Source organism: Engraulis encrasicolus, chromosome 5 (assembly GCF_034702125.1).
Source record: "Engraulis encrasicolus isolate BLACKSEA-1 chromosome 5, IST_EnEncr_1.0, whole genome shotgun sequence".
NCBI lineage: Eukaryota > Metazoa > Chordata > Actinopteri > Clupeiformes > Engraulidae > Engraulis > Engraulis encrasicolus.
Genome location: NC_085861.1, coordinates 42,437,222 through 42,456,390, shown reverse-complemented (window position 1 = coordinate 42,456,390; position 19,169 = coordinate 42,437,222). Strand labels below are relative to the sequence as shown.

Sequence of the window (19,169 nt, the reverse complement as noted above, 5' to 3'; positions counted from 1 at the left end):
ATGCCGATTGAATTGCGTCTCATTTCGATGTGTAATTTGTGAAATATTTAGATAAGAAAATATTGGTTTCTCCCGGAAATGCGCTGGATTACGTGTCAAGTATTTAAATTTTTTTGGCGCGAATTTCATTTCATAGCCTAGGGGTATTTACGCTTGCCTATCAATGGGAAGACGCGAGCCACGCAGGTTCGAAACCAGTGTGCAGCATGTTGACAACAACTCGTGAAATTGTGTTTTGGACCCTACAGTGTAACACATTTTCCCTTGGCTGCACGTGTGTGTTGGTAATGCACAACATAAATTATCTATTTCTGCCAGATATTTCCAAAATTGTGGCACTGTAACCATGTGGATTCGAACCGGTGTGGCTTCTGTTTTCCCATTGGGATGCAAGCGTGAATACCACTAGGCTATGGAATGAAATCTGCGCGAAAATTTCTCAGGGATATGACACTTTAACAGACGATTTTCTGGGAGTAACCACAACTTTATTGTCCAAATATTTTACAAATTACACCTCGGAATGAAACGAAATCCAATCGGCATGCAGATAATACTGCATTATTGGTGCGGATGGTGTCAGATTGTAATGCCACGGCCGTGTTTTTTCACAAAGAAATTACAAGGTGTGTTGTGGAGGAAACAGCGGAGTCACGGTGTCGTGACATCCAATCAAATGTGCTGGTGGTGGTTGTACATTATTGCTTTCTACTTCACGCACTGAATTTAGGAGGAAACAGCTGAATCATGACTCAGCAATCATGCATATCTCTTGTTGCTTCTTTGGTCACGCACTGCAATGCCAAGAAAGTAAGTAGCGGTGTGGACTCAGGAAAGCAGCCGCACTACTTTTGGCTTACTGTGGGAATAGTAAGGTTTCGAGAAATGCACGGATTTCGCCTTGAAGTAAGTAGATAACTACAAAGTACGTCTGTAGTTCAAAGCTAACATTGCGGGAACGCACCCCAGGGGTGCGATTCTCAAAGTGCGAAGTAGCTAGTCTGTTAGCAATGTTGCATAGTAAATACTATAAAAGTTGCTAACTCTTGTGTCTCGAACGTTAGCACACAAAGTAACTACTGCTTGGAGTAATGTGCACTCTGAAGTAGTGGTGACTTTGAAAGTGAGGTGCCTCCTATCCGTATCTGGACAGTGAAGTTGAAGTACAGCTGGAGTAGATCCATTGAGTCCAGACATCACCTCAGCCACCCCAAGTAACACACAGCGCTAGTCTATTTCAGAGTGTGACTCCACCCATTAGCTAAACTTGTAGTACATATTTGACCACAAATGTGTCAATATCTTTTAATCCTGTGGTGCAAAAGCGATGAAAATCAATCGACATGCACACAAAGTGATGATACAGCTGCGAGAGTGTTCAGAACACAAATTCACGTCATGTCATTTGTTCGTGAAAAAAAAAGTAATATCCTTGGAATCTGATGAATCCCACACTAATAATATACTTTTAGCTGTGTACCGATTGAATTGCATCTCATTTCGATGTGTAATTTGTGAAATATTTAGATAAGAAAGTATTGGTTACTCCCGGAAATGCACTGGCTTACGTGTCAAGTACTTACATTTTTTTTGGCACGAATTTCATTTCATAGCCTAGGGGTATTTACGCCTGTCAATGGGAAGACGCGAACCACGCGGGTTCGAAACCAGTGTGCAGCATGTTGACAACAACTCGTGAAATCGTGTTTTGGACCCTACAGTGTAACACATTTTCCCTTGGCTGCACGTGTGTGTTGGTAATGCACAACATAAATTATCTATTTCTGCCAGATATTTCCAAAATTGTGGCACTGCAACCATGTGGATTCGAACCGGCGTGGCTTCTGTTTTCCCATTGGGATGCAAGCGTGAATACCACTAGGCTATGGAATGAAATCCGCATGAAATTTTTTTAGGGATATGACACTTCAACAGGCGATTTTCTGGGAGTAACCACAACTTTATTGTCCAAATATTTTACAAATTACACCTCGGAATGAAACGAAATCCAATCGGCATGCAGATAATACTGCATTATTGGTGCAGACAGTGTCAGATTGTAATTCCACGGCCGTGTTTTTTCACAAAGAAATGACAAGGTGTGTAGCGGAGTCACGGTGTCGTGACATCCAGTGCTTAATTTGTCAAGTGGGAGGTCCTGGAGCGCAGAGGATGGGTGGCTCCCCCAGGAGGGGGGATCTGTGATGTCTTTCCCTAAGGTTCCATCCAAGGTTCCGGAGCTCTCATCTGTGGTTCCGGAGCTAGCTCCCCCTTGCTCCACCTCAAATTAAGCACTGGTGACATCCAATCAAATGTGCTGGTGGTGGTTGTACACTATTGCTTTCTAGTTCACGCACTGAATTTAGGAGGAAACAGCTGAATCATGACTCAGCTATCATGCTTATCTCTTGTTGCTTCTTTGGTCACGCACTGCAATGCCAAGAAAGTAAGTAGCGGTGTGGACTCAGGAAAGTAGCCACACTACTTTGGGCTTACTGTGGGAATAGTAAGGTTTCGAGAAATGCACGGATTTCGCCTTGAAGTAAGTAGATAACTACAAAGTACATCTGCAGTAGGGCTGTGCAATATATCGTATTTATATCGCGATATCAATATTTATCATATATCGTGATATCAATATCAAAATTCATATATCGTGATATTTTGTCATTTGTCATTTGCAACGCTACGGAGCAGTATGGCAGCCAAGGGATTAAGCAAAACGCAGGGTTGGTACATCAGAACTAGCTCTATGTCAAGAAAAATAGACGCCTCTCGAGTCTCGCGCTCTACCCAAGTCTGCATTCACACAGACTTACTAGACATTATGCTACTAGAAAGCACTAGAAACTAGAAAGCCATTATGCATGCTACTCCACTACGATAATAGTGGCGGGGGTTGGGAATTTCGTATATATCGCTTAAAATATTGTGATATCTATATTTGCAGAAAATATCGTGATATTGATTTTTTCCAATATCGAGCAGCCCTAATCTGCAGTTCAATGCTAACATTGGGGAAACGTACCCCAGGGCGGTAAAGCGTCACGGAATGGCCGCGTTTTTTACCGGCGTCGGTGAAAATACATTGAAACCTATCTTTCCTTACACACCAACCGGCGGTAGTCGAGCGTCAGCGGCGTGGGAGCCGGCTCCGCGCCGTGCTGCATTTGGAAAATAGATCTCGATCGTATTTTTCACGCCGGCGACCGGCGGTGTCTCATTCAAATGAATGGCAGAGTAGCATGCTAGCTTTGGCTGTGGGGAGGATTTTGAATAGGACTGGCCGCGCACGCCGATACTGTCAGTGTGAAAGGCAGAGAAAAACACGGCGGCTGAAACTAAGCAGAAAGACCGCGTTCGTCCCTTACACTGGCTGTGAAGAGTCATGACAAATTATATACTAAAACATGCTAATGAGTACGGGTGTTTCATTCAATAGCCTGTTATAACATAGGGTCACAACTGTCAACCGGTATGTCCCTGCTGAATGGATAGCTAAGTCCAAGCTGCCGTTAGTGAGGTGGAGAGTGCCATATCTTCTCTAAGAACATCTGGATTCAGTGTATCCAGATGTGTCTCATCAAATCCTGCCCAAAAGGTTCTCAAAAACTGCCAAAATGCGCTAAATTCTGCCCAATATCAACAAATTGCATTGCTTTCTATGGGCATGCAGCTGCAGAAAAAAACGCCAAATGGCCAATTTTTCCTGTTTTTACCGTTTTCACCCACAGACGGTCATCCCAAGCAGCCCAATTGGGCGGGTAACCGCCCAATCTGGCAACACTGCCTGTATTGAGGGCGAACTAAAGCATTGTGACAATGCACCGCACCTTGAATAGGCTGGCTTGCCCATGGGGACCCAGGTTCAAGTCTGGACTGGGTCATGCTAAATCTTCCCCACCTCTCTCTCCCACTCTCTTCCTATCAGGATCGTCACTGTTCTAGTCTGTCCACAATAAAGGCCCTATATTAGCACTGCAGTTTTTCCACAAAGAAATATAAGTAATTATACCAAAACTGGATTAGAACATTTCTTTTAAACAAAATTGAACTCTACAGATAGCAACAAATACGATACGTATGCATTTACAGTTATACAGAATAATATAGGCAATGCTACTGACCCATTTTGGTCAGGTTACAAGCCTCAGAAATCATCATTGATGAAGACTTCATATTGCTTAGTGTGAAAATAAGTTTATTTGAATAGCAGGCATAAGCTGTCCTTCATAATGTATGAGCTGTCATTCATCATTCAAAGAGTGTAATAAAAAATAATGTAGGCCTATATACAAATAATTTACAGTATTGAGTATTGCAGATATAAACAAGTTTTGATACGAAATCTGTAACTGTACAATATTTTGCAACCGCAAGACACTGAAGCAATTTTAAAAAGTCTTTAAAAAACTATTTACAGACCAAAAACAGTCTATGTGCTTGTGCTGTCAATGTTGAATGCTTTAAACGCTGGAAATAGCAGTTTGCTTTCTGATTAATCTTTTTGGAATGTTAGTGTTGAACTGCTAAATATTTGGTTTTATTAATATATATCAGAATGTAATTTTTATAATGACAGACATGTAGTTGCTAATTGATAATTTACAGCAATGCAATATTACATTATCATAATGCATTTCCTAACTAATTGGAATATTGTTAAGCTTATTTTTTTAAGTTTGATGTACGTTAGTTAATTTATTGAAATATTTATTTTGTTTTGCTATGCCTTTTCTGCCAACCTGCCGGGGCACCCCTAGCATTCCCTTGCGCCCCCCCAGGGATCGCCGCCCCGCCCAAGCCCCCCCCACCCACTTTGAAAACCACTGGTCTAGATGTCCAAGTTTTCGTCAAGCATAATAAACTACATAGTCTGACAGCACTACTGTGTATTGCTGTGACAGTCCTCAGGAGGGTTTAGCATCACTTCAGCTCCTACTTGCACTCCTCAAGTCGTGCAGTACACATGTGCTTGCCATATCCATTATCACGCCATCCAGAGGGAAGGGCCTCAGGCTTCTGTGGTTGGATCCCCGTTGGCTGGTTCTTTCCTGCAAAAGACAAATACTACAGTTAACAGTGTAAATAAGGCGTGTCCACATTAACTCGAGTACGAATGTACAGTGAGTCCAATATGTATTTGATCCCTTGCTGATTTTGTTGGTTTGCCTACTAACAAAGACATGATCAGTCAATAAATGTTATGATAATATGTATTCTAATATGGAGAGAAAGAATATCAAAAAGAAAATCCAGAAATTAACTGAAGAGAATATATATTAATTTATTTCCATTTCATCGAGCAAAATAAGTATTTGATCCCCTGCCAACTGATTACAGTTCCGGGCCCACATACCAGATGGGCACTTCCGATCAACTTGTCATCTGAATTAAAGACACCTGTACATACTAACATGCATAAAAGACACATTGAATCAGGGGAATCAGTCCATAGCATGAGTGAATCAGTCACACTCCAACCTCACCAGCATGGGAAAGACCAAAGAGTGGTCAAATGATATCAGGGACACGATTTTAGACCTGAACAAAGATTAGATGGGCTGCAAAGCCACAAGAAAGAGACTGGGTATTAATGACCCAGCTGTTGATGCGTTTCTTCCAAAATGTGAGGAATACAAAACGACTATCCATCAGCCTGCCTGGGGTTCTATACAAGATTTGACCTTTTGTAGGGATTTGATAACCATGAGAACAGAAGGAAATCACCCTAGAGTTGTACGGGATGAACTAGGCAATGATATCAAAGCTACTGGGACCAAAATCACTGAGAAAAACTACTGGTAGCACTTAATGCCACAGAGGTTTAAAATCCTGTAGTGCACACATGGTACCTCTACTTCAGAAGGAACCTGTGCAGTCCCACTTGAGGTTCGCCAACGGACATCAGACTGGTTTAGGATATGATAAGGAGGTGCTGTAGTCAGATGAAACCAAAATCAAGCTGTTTGGCATTATCACAATTCAATGTGTTTTGAGAAAGAGTACTGCTGTCTATGATCCCAAGAACACCCTCCTCACCATCATGCATGAAAGTGGTATCATTATGGTTTGAGGGTGTTTGTCTGGCCAAGGCACAGGACAACTTCACACCGTCAACGAATGGATGGAGGGAGACATGTAATGTGCAATCCTGAGTGCAAACGTCCTTCCCTCCACCACTACACTGAAGGGTGGGCCATTTTTGGATCTCCCAACATGACAATAATACACAACATACAGTCAAAGCAACGGAGGAGTGGCTCAATAAGAAGCATATTAAAGTCGTGAAGTAGCCTAGACAGTCTCCAAATATTAACCCTATAGTAATTCTATGGAGAGAACTCAACCTCCCATTTGCCAAGCTATAGCCACAAACTATTAATGTTTTAGAGATAATGTGCAAAGACAAATGGGCAAAAATATTTTCTACTATATGCACAAACATTGTCATCAACTAAAAGAAGCATCTGACCTCAGTGCTAGACAACTAGGGCTTTGCCAAGAAGCACTTTATCTTCTTTAGCTAGAGGGGTCAAATACTTATTTGCCTAAATTAAAGACAAATAAATTAAAATATATTATTTTAAGTTATTTTCTGGAATTTCTTTTTGATATTCTGTCTCTCCATGTTTGAATACATATTATCATAAATTTATAGACTGATCATGTCTTTATTAGTGGGCAAACCGGCAAAATCAGCAAGGGATCAAATACATATTGGACTCACTGTATTTGGTAAGAGCAAGCTGCATTTTTTGCAGGAATGTTGAAGCTGTATATATAACAAAGTGGTTAGTTAATGCAGCCATAAGGCCTTGGCTCAAGAAACTTGCAGAGATTAGTACACATTTTCTATTGCAATTTTTCACAGGGATTCAAAAAATGGCGGCTTTGATGTTCAATTGATGATCCAATTATCCAATAACATAGTTGTTGTCCAATTGGGGGGGAAAAACAAATTTTAAATATTCCTTTTGCCATTCAAAATACAGTATAGCTATAACTATAGTAAATCCTTACGGCTTTTGACGACAAATGTTATTATTATTGTTGTTATTGTTGTAATAAATGTTATTATTGCACAATTGAATAAATCCCAATTTAAAGTATTCCATTTTTTTTTTAAAGTATTCCATTTGCCATTTTTTGTGGAGCACGACTGGGGAGAAGGTCGTGTCCACCCCTCTTATAGAGACGGGGGGCACCTACTCAAATTTGGTGAGAGGTGCTTTGTCGCAGGTGACCTCAGACTGCGCCCCTTTGGATTGGCCGTTTGGCGCCTGCTCTTTTGGAATGCTACCCCGCGGAGATTCTACCCCATTCACCTTCATGTCACTGCATCAGGGCAAACAAGCACACACACACACACACACACACACACACACACACACACACACACACACACACACACACACACACACACACACACACACACACACACACAGAGGGTTTTTCAAGGGTGGCATTTATTAAGGTCAAACACTTGCTTCTATTTATGAGCTACAATCAGTACGTTGAGTATGAAGCCCATTTACAGTATATTGATATTTTACACTGTTACTATTTTGTATTTATATTTTCAGATGCGTCCTAGCATCTCTATAAGAGGGTATGTCCGTCTGGCCGGCCGTCGGTCTGTCTGTCTGCCCGTCTGAAACGCATTCTCTAATTGTAACTCCCTCCTGTGTCCACAAGGTGGCAGAGTGCATAGACAGACGCATCTTTGTCCGCCTGTCGAAATTGTTTTCCTAAAGGTGGTATTCCAGACACCTCAAATCCCTCATTATTATGACATGAGGCAAGGCCAGTATAATGCACACTCTGTGTTTTTTGTTTTAGATACATAGCTAGTATCCTTTTTGTCTTCAAAGGGGCATTTTTGCCTTCATCTCGATAGAGGCCAGTGTACCATTCGGCCATGGCAGGGCCCATAACTAGTATTCTGGTAGTGAAACAGTAATAATGGGAGAAGCTCTACATGACCTTTGATTTAGCAAATTGTAAAGGACACCTGAAAAGAAAGAAGGGAATGCTTCACTGGGTCATTTATCCAAGTATGTAAAAAAGAGTGCTCATCAAAAAGACTTGGACGTCCAAACTGCAATGAAAACGTATGAAACTCTGGCTAGAAGAACACCATTTGAAGGAACAACATGCACCCCGTTTTGAGAAGATACATTTTAAAATTCACCTCGAGGTGTGTGTGTGTGCGTGTGTGTTTCTGTGTGAGTGCCTGAGTGTCAATGGGCATATTACCACTGTATTAATTTGAGCCTGCCCATAATGTCTGTGACAAATTCAAATCCGTCACTGGTTGTTGCTCTGTCCAGAGGTAAAAGGCACTTGATTATAAGACGCCTGTTGTCTGATTTGACGAATAAAATCACTGAAAGAAGCTTGATATGGCGAGACAGCTGAGCAGTAAAGAGCAGCACCTACATGCCATTTGTGTCGCCCTCCTCCATGCCCTTTGCCCCTGGCACCTTCTGTCCAAACAGCTTGACTGCCAGGAACATCAGCATGCCACAGCGGTTGGTATAGCAACAGGTGGCATCCACAGCGATGAGCAGGATGAGGAAGATGAACATCACTATGCCAACCACACCACCCTTCCCCAAACCGGCTTTAGTTGCTGTTGGGAGGACAGGTAGGACAAGTATCAACATGAAGATTCAATAAAACCCAAATATGTTGTTAGGATAGTTACTGTATAAGGATGGTTGTGAACAATTGAAGTTGCATGGATGAGAAACTACACATACAGATTTTTTTTTTTAAACTGCGACACTGTATGTGTTTTTCAAGAATTGTAGATTCTGTTAAATCATTGGACACATTATTTGATATTACTATACACTATTACTATCCTTTCTGAGATACTGGATTCAATTGGTATCTATGTGGTGCAGTATTGTTCAATTCTGTGAAATAGTGTACCTGCGCTGGGCTGTGGGACAGTGAAGTTCAGCGTGGCGGGCATGGATGGTCCTTTGGGGTTCTGAGCAATGATCTCCAGGTGGTAGTCAGAGCTGTACTTCAGGTCATGGAGGTAGATCTCTGTGGCGTTTCGGAGCAGATCCTTCTCCCTCCACTCATCATCTTTGCTCTGGGCAGACAAGACAACAACTTCCGAAAAGCTCCCGAAACAAAACAACCATATAACTTTTTTTTGTTTTTAGGTTGAAGAAGGCGGTGATTGCTGTTCATTTTGATTTAATTATTTAGGACTGATGAGAGATGAAAAGTTGATGACGTGATCAGGATATTGACCTTGGGCCTGAATCAAACCTGGTCTGAGCTATTCAAGACTATTGATTTTCTAAAGCTGTTACAACTTAAGTCTCCTCAAACATTAAATTAAATCAAGTCACATACATACAGTACATTATAGAAAACAAAACTCACCAAAATACTTTGCCAATAGGCCTACCCACATCAAACACTAGCATGATACTTTTTTATTATAACTGTTTTTTTTTAAATGATTTTAACTACGTCATTTACATAAAGTTTGGTGCGCAATACCCCGTAATATCAATATTTGCACTGGATTGATATAAGGATCTCTGCACAACTTCACAACTATTTTTCGCCATTCACAATCAAACAACTTAACAAGCAGTTTAGAATATTGCACAAACTTGTAACTCAAACTGACTTCCTGAGTGTTTTTAAACTATTGCTTGGTCATTAGACATCGTTTATCTCTATGTTCACTCACCGACTTGTAACGGACCATGTAGGAACTGATAGGGGAACCACCAGTGTCTAGTTGCTTAAAGGGGATCCTAGCAATGTTGTCTTCAAACACTATGCCGTCATCTGTGAGGAAAGGTTTGTCTGGTTCACCTGAAAATGCAGAGATGAGCAAGGGACAGTTAGACAATGAAGTACATGAGGCAATCACAAAAAAAAATCACCAGGTTATATCAATCACTATATCAATACGTTTATCAATAACATTTTATTTCATTATTCTCCAGAGTTGATTATAAAGACTTAAAGGCAAACCATGAAAGTCAACAAAACCTGTTGTAATGTACTTGAGGGTCTTGTATTGCCAAGCATAGTGTATTAGCACATCTTATTTCACATTACTAGTACCGGCTACGCTTTAGTGTCAGTTGCATATACTGTACATACAATATACACGGCGAATCTGTTGTGAATGCAGAGTAATGAGGCCTTAGAAGTCCACTTTACCTCCTATGGTGGATGATGGCAGCAGGTGGAGTAGAGATGTGTAGCAGCAGGTGCATGATCACCATGAGCAGCAATGAGCAGCGCAGTTGGATGGACATGGAACAATGATATGAAGGTGTGACATGAATGAGGATGAAACATGAGGATGTTCACAAAATCATTTCTAGAGATGAAACCTGCAATAACATGAACCGGCCATCGTGTGCAATACGGTACGATAACAGAAAAAAAAATGTGCACAGGAAAAAGTTATGAGGAAATCACATGGTATAGCCATGGAAAAATGACCTTGGAGGTCATGTAATGTCATGACTCATGATGGGGGGTGGGAGGTAAAGATGGTGAAAAGACTCACGCGCTCCCAGAGTGCGAACGTCATTGGCATCAGAGAACTCTCCTGCTCCAACAGCATTCTGGGCCGCCAGGCGAAGGGAATATTTAGTGTAGGGCAACAAAGGCGTGGCAACCATAGGATCTGCATGTGGTGACACATATTTTAAGAAACGCACTGTGTTAAAGGACTATTTCTGATTCATACTTTGTATATTATTTTGTACTTCTACTGTATGTATCACAGAGATGTATAACAAATTGATATAAAATGTAGTCCATAAAACAATAGCTTAACATCTGCATGGAGCCTCCTGACAATAGCTGATGTGTAAATATTTCTAAAAACAATGTAAAATGCTATTTTGTCATTGCTGTTGTTTCAGAGAACACACATGGACAGGCAAGTACATGCATGGCGTTATTCCTCCTTTTTCCTAAGTTATGTCGGCCTGATATGACTTGACTTCACAGGAGGAGTCCCATCCTGGCTCATTAGGTGCAACAGGCACACATTTTCCTTCATTCCAATCGTGTCTTGTAATACTATGTACGTACGTATATATGGGAGGATAGGATACACTAAGCCCTTTGAGTATGTACTTCATGTCTGTAGGCCTACAGCTTTGTGTGTGTGTGTGTGTGTGTGTGTGTGTGTGTGTGTGTGTGTGTGTGTGTGTGTGTGTGTGTGTGTGTGTGTGTGTGTGTGTGTGTGTGTGTGTGTGTGCATGCGCACGCGTGTGTGTCTTATTTTATTTTTTTATGTGGCAGCTCTGTGAATGTCCAAGACGAATTTCCCTCAGGACTAATGTAAAGAATCTTGATCTTGATCTTAATCAGTGAAGGCACTACCAATGGTGCTGAGCTGCACTATAGTATGCTCTCTAGCTGGCTGTGCATAGTTTATCATGAACAACCTTTGTAATTGTGTAAAATAAATCATATAAAATTATTTCAAACTTTTAGTGTTCACTACCCCTGCCTGAAATTATGCTCTGGTCCTGGTTGTAAATGTTCACGAGAAAAGGACAGATTTGTGAGCAGGTGAAATAAAATACATTTTGATAATGTTCACATGGACTTTTGAATTTGACATGTTAAAGACAGCCATCTCCATGGCTGATGCAACAGCTGCATTCACTTTCAGTTTGTTTTTGGAAGAGTCAAATCATGGGGCACCAGACATGGCTGGTAAAAACCTCAACGCAGTTTCACCTCAAGTAGTCAATTTCTGACTACCTTGGACCAGACGGCAATTTTTGACGTCTTGGGTATTCCTTCCACGTCACATTTTGACTATGTGGCCTAACTCTAAACCTATTCCTAAACCTAACCTCAATGACGTTATGCTGCCACAAGGGGGCGCCTTTGAGGACATAGTCAAAATGTGACGTGACGTCAAAAATTGCAGTCTTGGGGTGTCAAAAATTGAGTAGTCAAAAATTGACTACTTGGGGTGAGACTGTGTAGAAAAACCTTACCAGTGGCCTGGATGACGGTTTGGTTCCACTCCTGCTGTGCACTCTGCCTCCACTGGAGGATGTAGCCAGTGATGGGGGAGCCTCCGTCCACCACAGGGAGACCCAGACTGAACGTGGCCGCAGCTGCTCCCTCCTTCACGGACACTTGTGTGGGCTTCCCTGGGTAGGCTGCACGCACAACACACACACACGGGGAGGAAATTATGGGTTTTTTTCCAGCTATTTGTTTGAAGGTTAACCATAAGCTATCATGACATCGTCTCGATTTTTCACCGGATATATTAGGAAAATGTGTTGGTGACATAGTGATATTTTTCTTATATTGCACGCAGCAGATGTTTTTTTTGTCAGCCTGGCAGGTTAACAAGTAGGCTCCAACTGGCACATTTAATTACAGCCAGTAAGTTCTGTTAACGCCTCTTGCTTCTAATAGGGGAGCGATGCTTACTGCCAGCATTTCATTGCAGTGCCATTGTTGACCATATTCCATCATGAGAGAAGCTTAGAGGAGGTTAAAAGTTCTTTTAAAAGAGGATAAAAGTTCTTGTAATCTCTTTGGACGTATACTAATTACCACAAAACCAGCCTTTGAGGGCGCTCCTGAGCAATTAATGAATGGCTCACTCTGCAAACTGAAGTCCTCCTCTTGGATCCCAGAGCTGCTGTTGGCGATGCAGGAATACAGACCGCCATCGGAGGGCGCCACGTTCTCAATGATCAGGTCGGATCCCTCAACTCTGATTCGGCCGCTGCTCCTCAAGCCCTGTGAAGGAGGGCCATTCAGGCGCAGTTGTCAGACCGAACATTTCTTTGGCCATTAGACATATGCACGCACGCACGCAAAGCCCCTCAGACTCATCCCACTTATGATTTGTTTGTGCACAGGTCTTAGACAGGCAACTTCTACTGCTTTGCAGCTCACAAAAGATATCAAACTTTAAAGCCAAAAATCTACTAACAAAAGCACATAAGAATGTTTTTGCAGCCAGCATCATTTTCACGTCTTCAAATAAATCACATTTTTCACATGGCAGGAAATCAAACGTGTGGTACACGGTTGTACTGCCCAACTAAAATAGTTATTGTCTAATGTTATGGATGATAATACATGTGTATATCATGGAATGTTATAGACCCTCCCATTAACCACAGGTAAGTGTTGCCATACCGTGATTCCATCTGAGCCCTTCTTAATCCAGTTTAGAGTTGGGGTGGGCTTCCCTGTGATATTGCAGGACACAGACACCATCTCTGTCGGCTTGACTCGTACTTCAGTCTCACTCAGAATCACCACTGGGTGTTCTGCAGAGGAGAAACCACATCACAAAATGCCACCTTAATGCATTGGCCAGACAAAGCACATGTTACAGAATACTGTCAATTTTGTTTTTACCAGAAGGCCAATGACCAAGTCGCGATGACGTCTTACAAAAGACTTCATGTAGTGTCATAGTAGTGCAGTACAATGGTACATTTTTTTCAACTAATAGTACAGTGTTCCTGTGATGTTACCTTTTGAAACTACTAAGGATGGCACTCATGCTGCAAACATTAGGACATTCCTCAACAAGGTTTCCTGACTTTCTGGTGTTGTTTTCATCCTTTTGACACATCTTTTGGTGTGAATGTGTCATTAAGTCCGAAATGAAGTGTCACTACAACTTGCATCTGCTCCGTTTAATGCACAGGCCATACCTGAGACATCAAGAAAAGCGGTGGCCGTTGCCTCTCCAATCTTATTTTTGGCCGTGCAAATGTACTCTCCATTGTCCTCTGGTTTCACAGGTGTTATGGTGAGCTCGCTCTTGTCTGAGTTGAACTTGTGGCGCTCAGGGTCCAGTCCAATAGGCCTGAAGCCAACATGGTGAGGCAGGATGGGAGAGAGCATATGGGTTACTTGTGCACAGTGCAATATGGCCAATGTTTTTTTTATTCATTTTTTAATCAAAAATGGGAAATGTTAACAGTAACATTATTCATTCAAAGAATTACTGCTGCCCAACCTACTCTCCATAACACCCCCATCCATGTACCACTTACCATCCCTGTACACACATGTATACAGTAAAACAGTGTTTCCCAACCAGGGGTGCGTGTACCACAAGGGGTACACGAGCACACTGCAGGGGGTACTTGAAAAAATGTAATTTTGACAAATGTATGGAGCATAGTCACACTGGGATAGAGAAATCAATGTTGAACTTTAATTAGGGGGGACTTATAGCAGAAGGAAATGGCTTAGGGGGTCCCCAAGACAATAAAGGTTGAGAAACACTGCAGTAAAACACAGTGCATTATGAGGACATCACAGAGGCTTGTCTGCCTCTGTGATGTCCTCATAATGCACTGTCCTCATAATGCACCAGGGAGAGAGGGTAGAGATAGATAGATAGATAGATAGATAGATAGATAGATAGATAGATAGATAGATAGATAGATAGATAGATAGATAGAGAGGGGGGAGATGAAGAGAGAGAGAGGGGTGGGGCAGAGGAAGAGAGAGAGAGAGAGAGAGAGAGAGAGAGAGAGAGAGAGAGAGAGAGAGAGAGAGAGAGAGAGGTGGGGCAGAGGAAGCAAGAGAGAGAGAGAGAGAGAGAGAGAGAGAGAGAGAGAGAGAGAGAGAGAGAGAGAGAGAGAGATGGGGCAGAGGAAGAGAGAGAGAGAGAGAGAGAGAGAGAGAGAGAGAGTGACATGGGGCAGAGGAAGAGAGAGAGAGGGAGAGACAGAGGGAGATGGAGGGGCAGAGACAGGAAGAGCCAAAGCACACACAGGATGGCACGCCACATTAGTGCTGCATTGAGTCAACGATGCAACACCCAAACAGAGGCATGCATGGAGGATCTGTTGTATGGGGTCCGCAGTCCACACACACACACACAACGACTAATTGTACATTTCCAAACCCAAAACACATCCCATCTGAAATGGAATTGAGGAAGTCTGTTATTGAAACAGACAAAACATCTTCGAGCTACAAAAAGAAGTCCAGGAGCTTCATGTACAAAGCTTGCTTTAAAAAAAAAAAGCTACGTAAATAACTTATCATGTAATATAAATGTTCAGATGTAGCTTACTAAGACTGACTTCACGTGGTAACTGACTTAACGCAAAAGTGTATGTGAAATTTGGATGTACCATGTGAGTCAGTATGAGAACCTGTAATGGTTTGAAATTTTACGTGCATACTATATCTTCAGATTTTTCACATATGAAAAGATTCATTCGGAAATCATCGAAAGTCTTAGTACATGAGGCCCCAGCTGCCTACAAATAAACACTTTTGAAATTCAATCACACTCACAGGACAAGCTGTTGATGAAAGAGTGTTTTTACTCACATTACCCATGAGATGTTTGGCTGGGGTACTCCGGAGGTTGCACAGGATATTGAGGTTGAAGCATCAGCTCCACTTTTAACACTTTTCATTTTATCTTTTATTTCCACTGATGGAGGAACTGCAGGATTACAAAACAGTATATATGTGATACTCGAAAACAGTATGTCACACATACTACGTATAATACTACACCCTTGTTATTGCTATTTTTGTTGTTGTTGTTGTTGTTTATTGTTGTTGCTTACAGTATGCCTATGTTTTGCTAATAATATTGAAACCTCTTACCGTTGATGACAACAGAGATTTCTATCTCACTATGCACTGGGCGTCCTTGTATCCAGGCTTTGCAGGTATACGTGGCCCTGTCATCTCTCTGAACATTTTCAATCTGGAGCGAGTGGTCTGGCCGCATGGTGATCCGTGACTTTCCTTAAGAAACAAGAAGGCAAAAAATACAGGAACAAGAGGAGACAGAAGAGAGAAATGCAATTGAGGCTCAAATTGCTTCCTTAAAATAGTGTGAGCAGAGAAAGCGCACACTCTCTCTCATTGAGGCTGTCAATGGTGGTGGCATTTCATGCTCAATGGGGAAGACATCACCTGTTTCCCCACTGTAAAAATTAAAGGTTCCTCAAAAGAACCCTCTGCTGCCTCTGTGGGGGAGACCCCAAATGTCTGATGAACGTATGAGTGCTTGGAAGAGCCCCAATGTCCTCTAAAGGGTTTTCCTGAGAGAACCTCTTGGGGTTCCTGCACATGGCAATCTGAAGACCCCACCCCAACGCTTCTTTGAGGAATCCTTTAGAGAAACTTAAATTACTCCAAAGCATCCATTATGTTCATTAGAGAACTTTTAGGTTCCCCCACAAATCAGCTGAGGGTTCTTTCAGGAGCCTCCACATTTTTACAGTTTTGGTTCTCGACGGCAAATCAGACGATAGATTGAACCGAAATAAAAAAGCGGCAAAGACTCAGAGTTGCCAGTCAGATGTTTACCCCCCCAAATAGTATATACAAGGGGTGAAAACATGCTTCGATTTGAGGTCAAATCGGAAGAGAAACCCCCCCAACCCCCATCGTGGCATCCACCATCGCCATCCCTCCATCCGGCAACAGACAGGCAAGTGCGCAGAGCGGAGCCATGCAGGTGACAACCAGATGCCCCATACCACAGAAGAGAGCAGAGGATTCGGAGGCGAGAGTGCCCCGCATACCATCAGTCACCAGCCGTGTGTTGCTCTGTAGCCACTGGACCTCCACAGCCGGCTTCCCGGTGGCGAGACAGGGGATGAGGGCCTTGGAGCCCTGCAGGAACTCATGGTATGTCGCGGTTTGGCCAAAGGTAATGGGCTCTGTTGTTGGGGGATAAACGGTGAGAGGTATACAGTAAGTTACCTTTTATAAATTGTATATGTATGTATGATATGGACCATTGTGTCTGGTACAAATAAAGAATTGCACAAGCCTGAATTGAATTGAGTATATTGGAGAGAATGCTCTCATATAAGTTGCTGTTGTTGGTGGTGTTGATGGTGTGTGTGTGTGTGTGTGTGTGTGTGTGTGTGTGTGTGTGTGTGTGTGTGTGTGTGTGTGTGTGTGTGTGTGTGTGTGTGTGTGTGTGTGTGTGTGTGTGTGTGTGTTTGTGTGTGTGTGTGCGCGCGCAAGTGGACATGGGTGGAATAGGCTCAAGTACGTACCATATACAAAGAGTTCAACGGATATCTTCTTCTCCTCACCCGACGCATCGTATTCACACTTACACATGTATGTCCCCGAGTCTGACAATTTGGCATTTTTTATTGTAAGCTTACTGGAGGTTTCATCGATTTTTTCGACAAGCTTATTGGAGGTTTCATCACCTTCCTCTAGCTCCTCACCGTTGTGCCACCATGTGATGGTTCCTTCTGCACCAGCTACAGGAGAGAAGGTCCCATATTACAGTGATTAGCCAAATTCAGTCAGCCTGTTTAGCTAAACACATAGCTTTCCATTGAAAGTGTTTTGAACAGTCAAACATGATATGAAATATGAATGAATCTGTCAATAAATATTCTAATTAGTATCACACATAATGCAGAATACACCCAAAACACTTTCTACTGTACAGTAGCTTTCTACTTTCTACTGTAGCTACAGTAGCTCGGGTTCAAAAAGAGGGATATGACACAGTTTGTCACATTCTACGTGTGATTTCAAATAGAATGGGTGAGTTTGTTACCTTTACAGGGAAGAACTTTATCAGTACCCACTTTTACATCAGGGTCACTCATAACAATGGAAGGTGCATGTGATTGAGCTGAAAGAAACAACACAGCACAAAGTGAAAAAAATATAGAGCTCACTATTTCCATTTATTTACAATTTAATTTACACTCTAACACTGATTTGTACTCTTCTACTAATTCATACATGCCCCCATTTATAAACCACAAAATGGTAACCAACATGTCTGGCATTTTTCTGCGTTCTGTTTTCTGCTCTTGAAACCTTTGTCAAAACCCCCTAGACTTTGTATTTGATAAATCCATTTTGAGCCTTGCTTTTGCATCTTTTAGGTTACCCTATTTGTAACACAGTTATGTAGAGGATTCTGTTTTTTTTCAGGACTGGGTTGGATACCTCTCCACAGGAACAGTAAAGTGGCATCAGACCAGTGGCCAATGCCTCTGTTGTTCTATTGTTAAAGTAAAGATGGCCTCATAAATAGCTCCTGGGGACTAATTATGACTTGTTCACAAGTGTCCAGGAAATAGCGACAGCAAGCTGGAGAAGGGGCAAGCTTCCTCCATCACATTTGATCTCTTCCTGAATGACTTTCCAATAGGTAGCAATAAATACAAAAGCATGGATTGGAAGTTTGTTTGGCTGATGCGTACACCAATGCCACCACATTTACAACAGCTCCTATTACAGACTGACCGGTGAATTCAATCTGTTGTGAATTAAATCTGAATGATGCATGTCACCTGTCTTTTGACTTGCAGACATTTCATAAAACAACAATGAGCTGATCATAATGTATTAATCAAAGAATAAAATGCTCATACTCTGTACTGATTATTAAACATTAAAATCATTCCACTTAAAAAAAAAAACAATTTCCCTTTATAGTTCTATTCTAGTTTTAATCGCTTTATTTTAGAGTAACTAATTTCAGGAGAGTAAGAGCTAGAGGGTTGCAGCCTAAGAGGGGCAAGGTTAAAAGTACTCCTCTGTTTGCTCAATATAGAAATGGATTGTTTTGATACCCTCTTTAATACGCAAATCTACACATTTAAACATCATCAACATGATCTTAGAATCAGCCCTCTAGCAGAGACAAGGGGCAGGCTTCATTTCAGCTTCATTCTCAACTCTAAAACACTAACTAACTATAAAGTCTTCAGCGTAATATGAATGATTCTCACCTGTCAATATGCAGTACGTGAGAAGAACACAACATTTCATCAGCAACCCAGTAGCAGCCATGGCTTCAAGAGACAGACACTCCCCTGCTATACCTTCCAACCTCACACTCCGAGACAGCCGAGAACTGCTGTACACACTGGTACCCAAAACAACCTGCCACAAGTCTTGTCCGAGACAAGTGTCGGGGAGAATTTATAAGCAGAGGGGGTGCGCATGCACGTGTGAGACAGACAGGAAATGGGTTATCTTGGGACACTCTGCCTTGACTTCCACCTCCTGACATTTCTAATTCATTTGGGGGGGGGGGGGTGCTGGGGATGGTGCCTGCCCTGCCCTGAGAGGCGCCACGCATCTCCCCGACTCGTCCCTCTGTATGCCGGATGAAAGGAGCTCTCTGCTCCCCAGGG

General features: G+C 42.1%; 1 protein-coding gene across 3 annotated transcripts; it reads right to left on the bottom strand.

The window, feature by feature from the left end:
- Positions 1-4,872: 4,872 nt before the first annotated feature.
- On the bottom strand, positions 4,873-18,919 carry ncam3 (neural cell adhesion molecule 3). Of its 3 annotated transcripts, none has more exons than XM_063199453.1 (16): positions 18,762-18,919; positions 17,573-17,650; positions 17,052-17,267; positions 16,524-16,706; positions 15,640-15,783; positions 15,355-15,472; positions 13,713-13,867; positions 13,186-13,319; positions 12,642-12,780; positions 12,018-12,185; positions 10,561-10,681; positions 9,725-9,854; positions 8,941-9,109; positions 8,443-8,635; positions 7,213-7,338; positions 4,873-5,054 (listed from the first exon to the last, which is right to left on the bottom strand). In XM_063199453.1, exons 1-16 carry the CDS (start codon positions 18,820-18,822, stop codon positions 5,015-5,017), a joined length of 2,175 nt encoding a protein of 724 aa, XP_063055523.1. In that variant the 5' UTR covers positions 18,823-18,919; the 3' UTR covers positions 4,873-5,014. The 3 variants fall into 3 exon arrangements, with proteins under 3 accessions (XP_063055523.1, XP_063055524.1, XP_063055525.1); XM_063199454.1 differs by having other exon boundaries at positions 16,569-16,706; XM_063199455.1 differs by lacking the exon at positions 7,213-7,338.
- Positions 18,920-19,169: the final 250 nt, after the last annotated feature.